Here is a 16,032-nt window from a genome sequence, read left to right on the forward strand (position 1 = left end):
CAGGTTGACCTCGATTCCTTCCTTTGCTGTCAAACCCAGTTTGTCAGTAAATCCTGCATGCTCTACCTCCATAGACATCCCAGATTTATCCATTTCTTTCTCTCTCCCCACTGCCGCCCACTGGGCTCCAGGCCACGGGTATCACTTGCCTGGACCTTGCTTACCCTAGGTTCTTGGCTTTTTCTTCACTTGCTCCCCGGTCACCTGCTGCCCCAGTCATCCACAATTCATTCACCAGAGGGTAGCCAAAAAGATCTCTTTAAATGCAAAGGGAAGGGATGCCTGGGTGGCTCAGTCGGTTAAGCGTCTACCTTCGGCTCAGTTCATGATCTTAGAGTCCTGGGATCGAGTCCCGCATCGGGCTCCTTGCTCAGTGGGGAGCCTACTTCCCCCTGCTTGTGCTCTCTCACTCTCACTCGTTCTCTCTCTCTGACAAATAAATAAATAAAATCTTTTAAAAAAAATAATAAATTCAAAGAAAAAACTAATCTGGGAGGGGGCAGGCATTGATCGGTGCTAGGGGCGAGGAGGAGGGTTTGACTGAGAAGGGGTATGGGGCGGTTTCTGGAAAGACGGTAACTGTATCCTTTTTTTTTTTTTTTTTTTTAAAGATTTTATTTATTTATTTGAGACAGAGAGAATGAGATACAGAGAGCATGAGAGGGAAGGAGGGTCAGAGGGAGAAGCAGACTCCCTGCCGAGCAGGGAGCCCGATGCGGGACTCGATCCCGGGACTCCAGGACCATGACCTGAGCCGAAGGCAGTCGCTTAACCAACTGAGCCACCCAGGCACCCGGTAACTGTATCCTAATAGGAGTTGGGGTCACATAGACGTATGCAGTTGTTGAAATGCATCTTGGGGCACCTGGGTGGCTCAGTCATTAAGTGTCTGCCTTCGGCTCAGGTCATGATCCCAGGGTCCTGGGATAGAGCCCTGCATCGGGCTCCCCGCTCGGCGGTGAGCCTGCTTCTCCCTCTCCCACTCCCCCTGCTTGTGTTCCCTCTCTCGCTGTGTCTCTCTCTGTCAAATAAATAAATAAAATCTTTAAAAAAAAATGCATCTTAAACGCACTTAAGATTTGTGCATTTCACCATATGTAAATTTACCTGGGGTGGGGGGAAATGCCCTGTAAACAAATATTGAACTCTAGCAAATGATGCATGCTGTTGTGCTTAACAGTGAAGTGTCCTGGCGTCTGCAACTGTCTAAAATGCATCCAAATAATAATAATAATAATATGGATGGATGCGGCAAGATGAATAGGTAAGCAACACAGCAAGGATAGTAACATGTTATTGGTGGAATCTAGGTGGTGTCTACTGTATGTTTGAAAGTTTTCATAATAAAATGTTTAATGAAAGTAGAAAGGGAACTAAGTACCTATTCTGCTGAACACTCCGGCACCTGCTTGCTTTTGCAGGAGAAATACAATGCTGATTGTTTTCCAGGTCCCTGCATACCTCCCCGCTGACTTCATCTCGTACGCTCAATCTTCGATGCAACAAATATTTACTGAGCACCTACTGTGTGCCCAGCACTGCTCTAGACACTGGGGCTAGAGCTTTGTACCAAACAGCATGGACCTGACATTGTAACTGTCTTCCCCAACAGAGCTCGTTGCCCTGGCAAACCTTTGAACAACTTGAGATTATCTTAATTTATGACTTCATTTGCATGTCAATATGAGCTCAGGGAAGGCAGGGCCCATGTCTCTTACTCATACCTGCATCTCCAGGCCTAGACAATCTTGTTTATGGTTGGACCTCCATAACGACTAGTTGAGAGAATATTCGCTAACATTTACTTGATAACTCGTTATCTACGCACCTGGCCCTGTTTGAAGTTGTTTGCACATGAACCCATTAATCCTGAAAACTATCCCCATTTCACAAGAGTTAACAGAGGCACCCAGAAGCTAGGCTGTGAACTCAAGCAGTCTGGCTTCAGACATCATGTTCCCAACCACTACAGGAAACTGCTAAGTGAAGGAATGATTCAATCATTCGGCATGGCCCGAGTTCAAATCCCAGCTCTGTGGCCCGGAGCCAACCGATTTATCTCCCTGAACCTCAGATTCTTTCTTGTTCAAGGTCAAGTCCTCCTCCTAGTTCATGGCGAGGATGGAGGATGCTGGAGGAAATTGGCTCCAAGACGCGCACACGCCCAACTCACACCCCGACAACCGTGAGCAGGGAGGTGGGAGCTGGGGAGGGCGGCGCCGGGTCACCGCTCCAGGCACGGGGTGTGGCCTCCTGGAGGCAAAGTCTCCGGCTTCCAGGTTCCTCCAGTGTGCTCACGCCCTACCTGGGGCCCCAGGCGCTGTCTCCGCCCCCCGAACCTGGGTGATCCGGTAGACAGCGGAGCCACAGCCGGTTCCCAAGCAGGCAGCCGCGGTGGTCTGCAGGAAAGAAATCCGGCGGCGGGGATATAATCCTGCCTGTAGGTAGCGGGAGGGGCTGGCGGCCCCGCCCACCTCCCCTCCGCCAGATTTCGTCCAGAAGGAGCCGCCGGGCTCCCGGCCCCGACCCGCCGATAAGCGTGGAGCGTCTGGGAACCGCGCGGAGGAGCCGACCCGCGGCGATGGGGGGCTGCCGGCACCTGGACGGGGCTGCTGGTGCTGCAGCTGTTCTTGGTGCTGAAGCTGGCGCTGCCCCGGACCCGAGGCCACCTGCCCCCCGGGCCCACGCCGCTGCCGCTGCTGGTGAAACTCCTGCAGCTCCGGCCCGGGGCGCTGTACTCGGGGCTCTTGCGGGGGACTCCCTGTGCTGGGGCGGGGGGGGGGGGCCGCAGGGCCGGGCGGGCGCGGGGGATGCCCAGGGAGAGAAAGCGGAGCGCCAGGGCACAGAGGCCCTGGGGTATCCTAGAGGAGGCGGGCCAAGGGTGCAAGGGCAGAGGGGCTAGGGGCGTTCTGGGGTGGGGCGGGCCAAGGGTGCAAGGGCAGAGGGGCTAGGGGCGTTCTGGGGTGGGGCGGGCCAAGGGTGCAAGGGCAGAGGGGCTAAGGGCGTTCTGGGGTGGGGCGGGCCAAGGGTGCAAGGGCAGAGGGGCTAGGGGCGTTCTGGGGTGGGGCGGGAGCAGGGCCAAGGGTGCAAGGGCAGAGGGGCTAGGGGCGTTCTGGGGTGGGGCGGGAGCAGGGCCAAGGGTGCAAGGGCAGAGGGGCTAGGGGCGTTCTGGGGTGGGGAGGGCCAAGGGTGCAAGGGCAGAGGGGCTAGGGGCGTTCTGGGGTGGGGCGGGAGCAGGGCCAAGGGTGCAAGGGCAGAGGGGCTAGGGGCGTTCTGGGGTGGGGCGGGAGCTGAGAAGGTCCAGTGGAACGGGGTGGGGGCAGGGGGGTCTGGGGAGAGAGGACCCTGGTGTGCTAGACTCGGGCTAGGAGGGGCAGAGACTTCTGCCCGCGGAATCCTGGAGAGGATGAGAACAGAGAAGGAAGCAGGATCCGGTGGCAGGGGTACCGGGCAGAGGGGCCCACAGAACCTGGGGCAGGTGATGGAAGGAGGGGATTAAAGCCAGAGGCAGGAGCCCTCTCGCAGAAGAGAAGCGGATGCTGGGATGCTGGGGGGTTTATCTCCCGGGGAGAGGTAGCTGGGGAGGGGCAGAGAAGAAAAGCGGGAGGGGTCGCTGGCAGGAGGGGGGGGCTTGGCTGGAGGGTTTCAGGTATATGCCTGCAGAATCTGGGCACCGGAGTTCTGTGGAGCTCAACTAGGAGGGAGCTAGAAGTCCCCGGGGCAGCAGGGAAAGAAGGCAGAAAGGAAGGCTGAGTTCTAACCTTTGGGGCAGGAGGGGGAGGAAGAGGCCAGAGGTTCTCTGTCGAAAGGAGTCTGGGGGACTTCAGGACATGGGGAGGGGGTGGGGGTCTTGGGGAAAGATGGGGCAGGTGCCCAGCAGTAGCTGCTCCAGAACTTGAGGGTTTAGCAGAGTGATAGAAAAGCGTGGCTGGTTTTGGGGTGGGGGAAGAGCTGAGGAACTGGGAGAGGCCAAAGTCTCAGCTGCCCATTTTTGCAGCCTTATATCTGAGCTGGGGGTTAGGGGTGGTTCTTGGTTGTCCCAGGGTCCGAACTTGGGGCTCTGTAGGAGGTAAGGGGTTGGGGACTCTATGGAGAAGGGAACTGGGAGCCTGGTGCAAAAAGAGAACTGAACCTCCCAAGGGGGTTATTTCTGTCTGGGGGCGGGGGGAGGGGTCCCTCCTAGGTGCCTCATCCAGTGACGGGGCCATGATGGGGACACCTAGACCGAAAGAGGCAATAGCCTGCCACACAGCATGCTCCCCTTCTCCCTCCCTGCCCCCAGTTGAGTAAGAAGTACGGACCAGTGTTCACCATGTACCTGGGACCCTGGCGGCGTGTGGTGGTCCTGGTCGGGCACGAAGCTGTGCAAGAGGCCCTGGGAGGTCAGGCTGAGGAGTTCAGTGGACGGGGGATGTTGGCGACGCTGGACGGGACCTTTGACAGTTATGGAGAGTCATGAGCAGAGCTGGGGACTGCTGGCTCCTTCGCTCAGAGCCTGCCACCGCTGACCAGTGTGACTTTTGTGCATGGCTTAGTGTCTCTGGGCCTGTTTTCCCCATCCATCAAATGGGGTCATAATAATGCTTATTACATAGAGTCATCCTGAGGATTCAATGAGGCCTGGGTGAGGTGTCGTGGTGTTCTCGCTGCTCCAGGTGAAGCCCCCAGGCCTGGGAGGGACAGGGAGAGCTTTCTAGGCACTGGGAATGGGTGGGACCACTTAATGTGTAGAAACTATTCTCTGCTAAGCCTGAAAGTAGAAGCCTAGTGTTGGGGCCTCTGTCGGGACCCAGCCATGACCCCGAGCTTGTTGGCCAGTGGGGAGAAAGACCTATCACCAGGCTAGGATGGGGAAGGCAGAAGGGTCAGGGCCAGGCTAGGGGAAGTCCTGAACTGCTGGGACCAGAGGACGTGTCTGACCCAGCCTGTTCGGTGGGAGATGTCCAGGAAGTCTTGAAAGACGGTACAGGTTGCCTGGCGATGACTCCTAGGATGAGCGGGAAGGGTGTTCCAGGCAGAGGAGTTAAAAAACCATGGAGGGGAGAGAAGAAGCATTCATTTGTTCAGTTGACAAATTTTTATCATGCCTGCCCCCATAGTGGTTACTGGGGACACAGAGGTGACCAAGACAGATGTGGTGTCCTGTCATACCATAGGAGAGATGGACGTGTCATGGGACTGGAGGGGGGGAATAGAATTCTAAAATGAGAGGTACAGCGCTCAGAGCAGGACACAGGGGAACTGTACTGGCCCAGGTCAGGGGAGGGGAGGGAGACAGGGAGGAATCAAGGAAGGCTTCTCGGAGGAGGTGACAATTGCAGTGAGACCTGAGGATGAATGGAGTTAGTTCATCAAGTATGGAGAGGTGAGTGGGGGGGGGGGGATCCTGAAACCACTGAGGAAGTGAGAGGCCAATGCAATTGTAGCAGGATGAGTAACGAAGCTGGAGAAATGGGTCATGCAGGGCCTCAGTCACACCAGAGTGCTCAGCTTTGGGATTTTCTGGAGGCTATAGATGGAAGCAGGGAAGAAGTAAGTCAGAGCTAGAAGGATCCTCGGGTTGCTGTGCGGGAGCCCAGGGAGAGGACTGTGCTGTTCTGGGGCTGGGGGTGTGGGGAAGGGAGGGGGTGGTTGGAAGAGGCATCCAGGGCTCTGGCCAGGGGCCAGGGGCCAGTGGGCTGAGATAGGAAGGAAGAGAGCTGCTGACGCCAGTTTGGGACATGGTGGGAGGGTGGGCAGGGGACACCCTGGAGGAGGCTTCCAGGAGGCCCTGAGGGGCCAGCATTGTACATGTGAGACCCTGGGCTCAGAGAAGCAACGTTTTGTCCAGAGCAGACCCTTAGCTAAAGGAGGAAAATGTCAGTTCCATCCTCCTCTCTCCCGGTTCAGCTTCCAAATGACATGGGGCAGGGAACCCAATAGTACAATGTAAATGTTGGGAAGGAGGCAGGGAGGGAGGGAGGGAGGGAGGGAGGGAGGGAGGAAGGAAGGAAGGAAGGAAGGAAGGAAGGAAGAGAAGGAGGGAGGGAGGAAGGGAGGGAGGGAGATGGATGGATGGATGAAGGAAAGGAGGAAGAAGAAGTCTTCACTCATCCGGGTTCATCACAGAACAGAGGGAGCCTGGATAATCCCAGTTACCAGCTTCTCAGGAAAATGTCACCCTCTGCCCCAAGGTTAGGCATTTATGGAGCACCTACTGAGTCCTCAACCCTGAGCTAGGCTGGAATGGACTCAGCACAGGGCCTGCAGAGTCCCTCTCTGGCACCTCACTGGGAGGGAGGGAGTAGTCCTGGGGAATGGGGAGAGGGGCCAGTCCCTCCTTGAGTCTCATCTTCTGCACAGGGGTTTTCTTCTCCAACGGGGAACGGTGGCGGCAGCTGCGGAGATTCACCCTGCTGGCCCTGCGGGACCTGGGCACGGGAAAGCGAGAAGGTGAGGAGCTGATCCAGGCAGAAGCTCAGGGTCTGGTGGAGACATTCCGGGGGACGGAAGGTCAGCAGGGTGGGGTGAGCCTGGGGTCCCCTGCGGCGTGCCTGAGTGGGCGGAGTCCGGGGCTGGGCTGAGGGCTCTGTTCACCTGCACCTCTGGCTCCTCCTCTACTTTCCGTCTCTGTCCTCCTGTCTCCCCAGGGAACTCTGTGTCCCCAGTACTGTCACTTCACTCTTCCTGCTTCATTTCTTTCTCTATTCTTCTGTTTTTCTCTCCTGTGAAAGTCTGTCTCTGTCTTTGCCTCTCTCCTTGTCTCTCTCCCTTTCTATCTTTTGCCCAGTCTTTCCCAGTCTGTCTCTCTTTCCATGTGTGTTTCTCTGTCTCTCCCTGTCTGTCTGTCTCTTTCCCCCTTGCCGTCTGTTTCTCTGTCTGTCTTTCTTTCCCTGTCTGTCTCTCTCAATGCCACTCCAGCACGGCCCTCCCCCCTGCCCTCTCCCCCTCAGGACGGCCCTTTGCTGGCTCAGGCCACCTCCAACATCATCTGCTCCCTCACCTTCGGCCTCCGCTTCCCCTACGACGATGAGTTCCAGGCCGTGGTCCGGGCGACTGGTGACACCATGCTGGGTGGGGGTCAGCTCCCCGTGGGGCCAGGTAAATGGGCGGGACCCCTGTCCAGCCACCTTTTCCAAGTAACCCCCAGAGCACCCCTCCACGCTGGTGCAGGGCCAGGCCCCATGGGAACAGCTGCCCTTCTCTCCGCAGACCTGTGAGATGTTCTCCCGGCTCCTGAAGCCCTGCCGGACCCCCACACACAGCTCCTGGGCCACTTGAGCATCCTGGCCACCTTCCACTGTCCAGCAGGTGCAGTGACACAAGGAGAGCCTGGACACCTCAGCCCCCCCTATGTGACATTGTGGATGCCTTCCTGCTGAAGATGGCAAAGGTAGGGGAAGGTCAGGCTTGGAGGGGGCCTCCTGAACGGGGCTGGTGGCCTGGCCAGCCCCTACTCAGGTATAGCTGGGAATCTGTCTGTTGTGTAGACGATCTCCAGAACTTTTTTCATCTGCTCAAACTGAAACTCTTGACTTGTTAAATAACAACTCCCCAGTCCCCCTCCCCAGCCCCTGGCAACCACCTTTCTGTCTCTCTGTGTTTTCCAACTCTCGGGACCCCATATAAGTGGAATCCTACAGTATTTATCCTTTTGCAACTGGCTTATTTCACTTAGCGTGATGTCCTCAAAGTCCATCCGTGTCATAGTGGGTGACGGCATTTCCTTCCTTTTTAAGGCTGAATCCTTATTCCGCTACATGGAATGGCTTATCCATTCATCCATCAGTGGACCCTTGGGGCGCCTTGGCCGTTGTGAATAACGCTGCTGGGAATGTGGGTGTACAGATACCCCTTTGAGACCTTGCTTCCTGCTTGTTGGGGGACATGCCCAGAAATGGAATTGCTGGATCGTATGGTAATTCTAGTTTAATTTGTTAAGGGACCTAATACCATTGTCCATAGCAGCTGCACCATATGACAGCCTCACCGATGGGGACAGAGCTCCCGTTTGTCCACATCCTAACCACATGTCATTCTCTGTTTGTTTTTTATAGTGGCCATGCTCTTTCATTTTCAAAAACATCGCAGCCAAAGAGAACTAATATCAAGAGTCCACTTCCCCGCTTGCCCAAACATTTATACAAACCCCCTGATAAAGCTTGAACTTGCTGTGTCGCACCCCAGGCGTGGCTGGGCTGGGCCTCTATTATTCCCTGCAGCCTGAGTTCTCTGAGCCCCTCTGCCTGGTTTCTCCCAGGAGGAGCAGGACCCAAGCACAGAATTGACAAGAACTTGCTGATAACAGCCATTTATCTGCTGTTCATCGGGATGGTCACGGTCAGCACCACGGTCCGCTACACCCTCTTGCTTCTGCTGAAGTACCCTCAGGTCCAAGGTAGGAGGCTTTTGCACCAGCCAGCCCTGGGGACGGAAATGAGGGCTCAAGAGGAGAATGTTCAGGAGAAAGGAGAGCCTGAGCCAGAGCCTGGAAGCAAGAATGAGCCCGGCATCGGGGGTGTCTGAAGAGCGAGAAGTTGGGCGGTGGCTGGTGGCAGTGTGAGGCTCAGTGAAGTGAGAAATGGGGCAGGAGAACTCTCAGGGCCTTGTCGCCTTGGTGGTACCTTGTATGCCTGATCCTGAGCAATGGGGAACCATGGAAGGATGCTGAGCAGGGGAGGGCAGGGTCAAATTGGCATTTTAGAAAAATCCTTTGGGCTGAAAGAGGTAAGGTGTGCAAGAGGATGCCAGGAGCCCAGGGAAGAGGACGGGATAGGGACCTGGGCAGGAGAGGACAGTCCTGGGCCAAGTGTGGGGAGGGAAGAGGGACCATGTGGGCAAGTAGAGCATGACCCGGGAGGCCCAGGGGACAGGGGGATGGTGTGTGGGGGGGACAATGGGGCCACCCTGAGATGGGGACAGAAGGAATGAGGAGCTGTTTCAGGGGAGACACTGAGGCCAGTTTGGGACAAGTGTGAAGAGCCTGGGGCCACCTGCAGGGAGGCATCCAGGAGACCACAAGACCCCTAGTTCAGGACTGGAGATAACAAACTGGGGAACTTGCTCTCAGGGTCCTGGGTTCCAGCAGCATGTTGGGGATAGAGTTTTCTTAAAAGGGGGAGGACACCTGGCTGGCTCAGTTGATCAAGCATGTGACTCCTGATTCCGGGGTTGTGACTCTGAGCCCCACATTGGGTGTAGAGATTACTTAAAAAAAAAAAAAAAAAAAAAAAAAAGCTGGGGTCATCAGGGCCCAGGCAGGAAGTGAAGCTGCGGGAGAGTATCTGGCTGAGAGGCAGAGCGGGGCTTGAGCTCCAGGGAAGCCCAGGATTTTGAGGTCAGGCAACTGCATTAAATGCTGTCAAGCCAGTGGGGTGGGCTGACCTGGAAGATGGGGCTTAGGGTCTGGTGGCCTTGGCAGGGAATGGAGCCCACTGTGACCAGTTCTCTGGGCCTCAGTTTCCTCATCTGGGAAATGGGGATGGATAATGGTACCCACCTCACAGGATTGCTGTGGGAATGCACCCAGCACGAGGGACATCAGGGACCCAAGCTCAGTGAAGCCTGGGGGGACTCCTCCTCCCCACCTGCCAGCCACCCCCCCAGCCACTGCCACTTTGAGAAGATGCAGGTTCCCAGGGTAGAGTCGTAGAGCCCCCACCCCACTCTGACCTCCCTCCCGTCTCCCTCTTCCTGGGTGCAGAGCTTGTGAGGGAGGAGCTGACCCGGGAGCTGGGGGCCGGCCGCGCACCGGGCGGGAGGACCGAGCCCACCTCCCCTACACCGACGCCGTTCTGCACGAGGTGCAGCGGCTGCTGGCTCTGGTGCCCATGGGAGTGCCCCGCGCCCTCTCGAGGACCACCTGCTTCCGAGGGTGCACCCTGCCCCAGGTGGGCCTGCCCTCAGTCACACCCAGCGGCTGTCTCCGCCTCCCGCCTGAGTCTGTGGCTGGGTGTCTGACTTTTTCTGATTACTGGTCTCTATCTCTCCTCTCTGATATCTCCTCTTTCTCTGTGTCCCTCTCTCTGCACCTCTGTCCCTCTGTCTTTCTTTCTGTGTGCCCTTCTCCTGCCTTTGACTCTGTCTCTGGCCCTCACTTTCCCCATCTGTCCAACGGATATCCTAATTCTACCTCCTTCCAAGGTGGCTGGGACAATCACGTGCCAGGGTTGACAGGTGACACAATTTGAGAACTGAGGGCAGAAGGAGTCTCAAAATCAAATGAGTCCCCTTCCTTCCCTCCCTTCTTTCCGCCCCGCCCCCCGCTCCTGCCATCCATTAGAGAGCAACTCATCGCCAGCACCACCAGGGGGTGATGTCCGCCCGGAAACCCCAAGTGCCTTCCCGCAAGCGGCTCCCTCCTTGAGCTTCGTTGTAGAATCAGACCCTTAGCGGTTATGATCTGGTCCTGGTGTTTCCTCGGTGGGACCTTGGGCAAATCACTTCACCCCCTGCATCTCCCTCTACCCCTCTTCTAAATCGGGAACAGTAAGAGTATTAACTTGGGATCTCAAGGAACCTGCGAAATAATGCTTGCAAAACACCACCTCAGCTCTGGGTGCAGGGAGCTGGCGGTTCCCCCCGGGTTCTCCCGGGTTCCCCGATCCTGGCAGCGGCAACCATTGCTAACTCAGTGACTGTCGCCACTCTTGATAATGATTACAGAACCACGGGCATCAATGACTTGAGCACTTGCTCTCCACCAGGTATTATTCTTTTTTATTTTTTTATTTTTTTAAAAGATTTTATTTATTTATTTGAGACAGAGAGAATGAGAGACAGAGAGCACGAGAGGGAGGAGGGTCAGAGGGAGAAGCAGACCCCCCGCCGAGCAGGGAGCCCGATGCGGGACTCGATCCCGGGACTCCAGGATCATGACCTGAGCCAAAGGCAGTCGCTTAACCAACTGAGCCACCCAGGCGCCCCAGGTATTATTCTAAATGCTTCACGAACATAGTACCTTGTTTAATCTTTGGAGCAATCCTACACTATTATCGTGCCCAATTTATAGATGAGGAAACTGGCCTTGAAGGCTGAGAAGACTTGCCGGGGTCACCCAGCCTACAATGGTAGAGGCAGGATTTACACCCAGGGCTTATGCTTTAGCCACAGCTGTCTGCCTTATTTTAATAGCCGTAGTATGACCCTGTCTTCTCCTGAAGCCCCCCCTCCCCGTCCCAGCTCCGACCCTGCTAGCCATAGTCCCTGGCAAACGAGGTCCCTCTCCCTCGCATCTCCTCCACTGAACAGCCCTGGGATCACAGTCACTGATCTCGGCTGCCACTCAGGGACCCGGGCTGGGGAGCCTTCATGGACAGCCCTCACCTACCCACCCTTGGCTTTACCTCTGGAAGAGCCCAGTGGGAAAGAGCTGGACCCGGGCCATGTGGCTTAGGACAGCCACAGATGGATCACAACACAGTTTAAAAACAACATGTAGGGGCGCCTGGGTGGCTCAGTCGTTAAGTGTCTGTCTTCGGCTCAGGTCATGATCCCAGGGTCCTGGGATGGAGCCCCGCATCGGGCTCCCTGCTTGGCGGGAAGCCTGCTTCTCCCTCTCCCACTTCCCCTGCTTGTGTTCCCTCTCTCGCTGTGTCTCTCTCTGTCAAATAAATAAATAAAATCTTAAATAAAATAAAAAATAAAAACAACATGTAAAAACAACTAGCCCCCTCCCAGGTCCAGATGCTATGTTGGGCAAGTTGTGTAAGTTTGGGGGACCTCAGTTTTCCCACCTTTCAAATGGGAATCATGTTAGGAATGGCTTCATAGACCTGTTAAAAAGATTTAGTGAGTTTGAGGGCATATTTGTGTGTGTGTGAGAGAGAGAGAGAGCAAGAAACATGTGCCTATTGCATAACAGAGAGTATATAGGAAATGCTTAATAAAGTGCCTGGCCCGTAATATGTCCTTGAAATACGTGGATGCCTGCGGATGCCGTGGTGCTTTGTGAACTGATGTCCCTCTTGTGTTCTGCCCTCGGGCCTGCGTAGGGAAGAATATTTGTAATCTTATTATTGCTCCCCCTCAGGGCATTGAGGTCTCCCCCCTCCTCAGCTCTGTCCTGCATGATCCTGAGGTCTTCGGTCAGCCAGACGAATTCAATCCAGACCGATTCCTAGATGCGGGCGGACGGTTCCAGAAGCAGGAAGCATTCTTGCCCTTCTCCTTAGGTACCTGCTGGGCCGGTCCTTGTTCACCTGCCAGTCCCTCCCCACGCCTGGGTGTGAGGAGGGCTGACCCAGTCCCATCTCCCTGTTCCCTCCAGGTAAGCGTGTCTGCCTCGGAGAGGGCCTGGCTCGGGCAGAACTCTTCCTCCTTCTCACCACCATCCTGCAGGCCTTCTCCCTGGAGAGCCCCTGCCCGCCGGGGGCCCTGAGCATCCAGCCAGCTGTCAGCGGCTTTTTCAACATCCCCCCAGCCTTCCATCTGCAAGTCCAGCCCCACTAACCTCCCCACCTGTGTGCACCAGATGAAGGAGGGAGGGAGCCGTGGGAGGGGGTGGCCTCCTCATGGAGGTGGGTATGCACATGGTTGTGTCTCCAGAGCCGGCAGCCACACTCACACCTGTAGCTGTTCTAGAGTCGGTCACGCAGACGCTCGGCCGACATGTCCCCAGGGCCCCGCTCACTCAGCCCAGGCAGCTGTTGAGACACACAGCCACGTACCTCATGCAGCCACGAGGGCCACGAGGCAGCTCTGCCACACAGGCTTTCTGGAGGCACAGATTTAGCTCGTCTGGAATCACGATCACGGGCCCAGATAACACACTATCCCGTACACAACACAGCCCCCCTGGGTTCACAACCCACGTGTGGGAGTTCGGCCCCTTCCTTCACAAGCCACGGAAACAGCCACTGTGTTCAGGGCCCACGAGCCCTCTTCATCCAGCCACCTGCCAATTCTGGGAGCCTGGTGCAGAGGTGAACATGCCCCTTTCTGGGTCATGTCCCCGCACAGAGAGACCGTCCCTGTCTTCAGCCCCAACGTGGCCTCTCTCGTGCAGCACATGACCATTGCCGTCCGCATGCCCCCAACCATAGAACCACACAGCCAGCCCACACATGACACCGTCCCACTCCCAAATATCCTCCCAGTGAGACACACCATTCCTGGGGAAGGGGGAGGGCACAGCCCCAGGCTCCTCCAGGCCTTCAGCCCTCAAGGACAACCCTTTCCAAGCACCTTGATCCTCAGATTCTCCCAAATATAAATATACGTCCAGCGTGCAATTGTGCACACAGCCCTGGGAACCAAGTAAACTTGGACACACGGGGACCCTCTGATCAGAAAAACACCTCCCCCTCCTGCTTATGTAACGGTGTTACAAGTCTCCCCAGCCTGCCCCCCGCCCACACACACACACACTGACCCACCTCCCGTCCTCAAGTCCCAGTTAGACCTGGTGGAAGAGGCTAGATGACCAAGGAGGGACCTCATTCCAACTCCCTGTGTCAGGCAAGAGGCCAGCTCTGACGTCCTTGTGACTCGAAGGTCCCCATTTTGCAGTAAAAGCTCATTTCTGGCCCCGGGTCTGGCCCATGGCAGGGCCTGGTGTGCCTGTGACAGTGTCTGTCATTGTGAGTTAAGGGGTGGGGAAGGGGGGTCCGCCCCTCCCTGGAGGCTGGGCGGGAGCTAAAAATCAGGGCCCCCGCCCGCCCGCCCTGGCTGTTGACATCAGTACCAGATGTGGAGGTGGGGGGAGGGGGGCCTGTGCTGGGCCTCACTTCCGGCGAGGCTGATGTGGGGAGGGGGGTGTGGGCAGGGAGAAGGTAGCCGGCAGAGCTGCGGGCCTGGGGTGGGCTGGGGAGGGGGAGCAGGGTGCCCACCCAGAGAAAGCCTGCAGGTGACGCTCCTGATCCAGGCCCTAGGAACTCTCCCAATCTGAAAATGCTGGAGCCTGTCTTCCACAGGCTCTTTTCCTCCTGCCTTCGCTCCACAAGGAAAGCAGACACATCTTTTTATCTGTCAATTACCTAGTAAGGAAGTTTTCAAGCATGGAAAAGTAGAGAGCCTAGTACAGTGAACCCCTGTGCCCATCACCTGGCCGCATTCCATAGCCTGTCAACTTTCTGCCAGTTTCATTTCTGCTATCACTCTCATAATTGTTTTTATTTTATTTTTTTAAGTTTTTATTTTTTTAGCTTTTATTTTTAAGTAATCTCTCCACCTAACGTGGGGCTCAAACTCAAAACCCCGAGATCAACGGTCACACGCTCCGCCCACTAAGCCGGCCAGGCGCCCCTGTTTTTGTTTTAAAGCAAATCCCAGGGGCACCTGGGTGGCTCAGTCAGTTAAGCGTCGCCTCTTGGTTTTGGATCAGGTCATGATCTCAGGGTCGTGAGATTGAGCCCCTGTATCGGGCTCTAAGGTCAGCATGGAGTCTGCTTGTCCCTCTCCCTCGCTCCTCCCCCCACTCAGGTGCTCTCACTCTCTCTCTAAAAATAAATAAATCTTAAAAAAAAAAAAAGCAAATTCCAGAAAATCATTGAACATGCATTTCTAATAGTAAAGGACATTCCCCCTGCCCCCAACATCTTATGACAGTTTTCCAACATGCAGCAAACTGGAAGGAATGACACAGTGGGCAGTCCACCATGCTGCTGAGCACATTGCCATCCACCTGCCCCTGCAGCTCGATTTTTAGGTTTTTCAAAGTGAACTGCACACGTGGGTTCGTCTTCCCCTGGATGCTTCAGCAAAGCATATATGATTACTTTAGAAGTTTCCATGTTTAAAAAGTTTTTCAGGAGGGGCACCTGGCCGGCTCAGTTGGTAGAGAGTGAGACTTGATCTTCGGGTGGTGAGTTTGAGCCCCACGCTGGGCGTAGAGATGATTATACATAAATAAACAAACAAACAAATAAATAAAATTCACACTGAGGGAAGTCTGGAATCAGAAATATCATCAGACTCCCTTAGGGAGGGATGGACCGTATACTGCATCAGTATGAAAGCTGCCATGAGTTAGGGTCATTCCAGGAGCAAGTAAAAGAAAAATCTAAACTCAGAAGGGCTTAATAGGAATTATTGGACCCTTACAGGAATTAATGGAAAGGGAAAATGTAGAATTAGTGTGGTCTTCAGTTCTGTGTGTGTGTGTGCTAAAATACGTATAACATTGATCATTTTAACCATTCCTAAGTGTGTTAAGTCCGTGGCATTAAACACATCCACAATGCTGTGTAACCATCACCACTCTCCTCAAAAATGTTTATCATCCGGGACACCTGGGTGGCTCAGTCGGTTAAGCGTCTGCCTTCGGCTCATGTCATGATCCTGGGATCCTGGGATCAAGTCCCACATCGGGCTCCTTGCTACTCGGGGAGTCTGCTTCTCCCTCTCCCTCTGCCGTTCCCCCTGCTTGTGCTCTCTCTCTCTCTGACAAATAAATAAATAAAATCTTAACAAAAAAAAATGTTTATCATCCCCCCAAAAGATTCTTTACTTACTAAGCAGTAATTCCCCCTTTCAATTTTTTTTTAAGATTTATTTATTTGAGAGAGAGCATGAGAGCATGGGGTGGGTGGGGCAGAGGGAGGGGGAGAGAGAATCTCTAGCAGGACCCCCCTCCCCACTGCTGAACGCGGGGCTCTATCTCAGGATCCTGAGACCATGACCTGAGCCCAAATCAAGAGTAGGACATTTAACCGACTGAGCCACCTAGGCGCCCCTCCCCCTTTCAATTTTTTTTTTAAATTTATTTGACAGAGAGAGAGAGAACAAGCAGGGGGAGCAGCAGAGGCAGAGGGAGAAGCAGACTCCCCGCTGAGCGGAGAGCCCAAAATGGGGCTTGATCCCAAGACCCTGAGATCAGGGCCTGAGCCGAAGGCAGATGCTTAACCGACTGAGCCACCCAGGGGCCCCTCCCCCTTTCAGTTTTTTAAAAGGCACAACAAACAAGCATTTCACTCCTCTCACAGTTACCGAACCTGCGGTCTCCATATTCACGTTTCCCTCACAGTCTCATAAATGTACTTGGGTAGTTGGGTTTGTTCAAACAAGGATCCCAAAACTCACCACACAGTGCCTTCCTGTGAGCCTCTCAGGTCT

General features: G+C 55.2%; 1 protein-coding gene across 1 annotated transcript; it reads left to right on the forward strand.

Moving 5' to 3' along the window:
* Positions 1 to 2,121: 2,121 nt before the first annotated feature.
* Positions 2,122 to 12,432, forward strand: LOC123856062 (cytochrome P450 2S1). Its single transcript, XM_064581622.1, is given in 15 exon segments — positions 2,122 to 2,185; positions 2,539 to 2,765; positions 4,283 to 4,452; positions 6,326 to 6,506; positions 6,933 to 7,070; positions 7,192 to 7,222; positions 7,225 to 7,277; positions 7,279 to 7,335; positions 7,337 to 7,372; positions 8,240 to 8,261; positions 8,264 to 8,377; positions 9,683 to 9,733; positions 9,736 to 9,869; positions 12,011 to 12,152; positions 12,248 to 12,432. Coding segments are annotated over 15 exon segments (1,602 nt in total). The 3' UTR covers positions 12,430 to 12,432.
* The last annotated feature ends 3,600 nt before the right edge of the window (positions 12,433 to 16,032 follow it).

Source organism: Mirounga angustirostris, unplaced genomic scaffold (assembly GCF_029215605.1).
Source record: "Mirounga angustirostris isolate CCGP_5_RB_7025 unplaced genomic scaffold, mMirAng1.0.hap1 SCAF_16, whole genome shotgun sequence".
NCBI lineage: Eukaryota > Metazoa > Chordata > Mammalia > Carnivora > Phocidae > Mirounga > Mirounga angustirostris.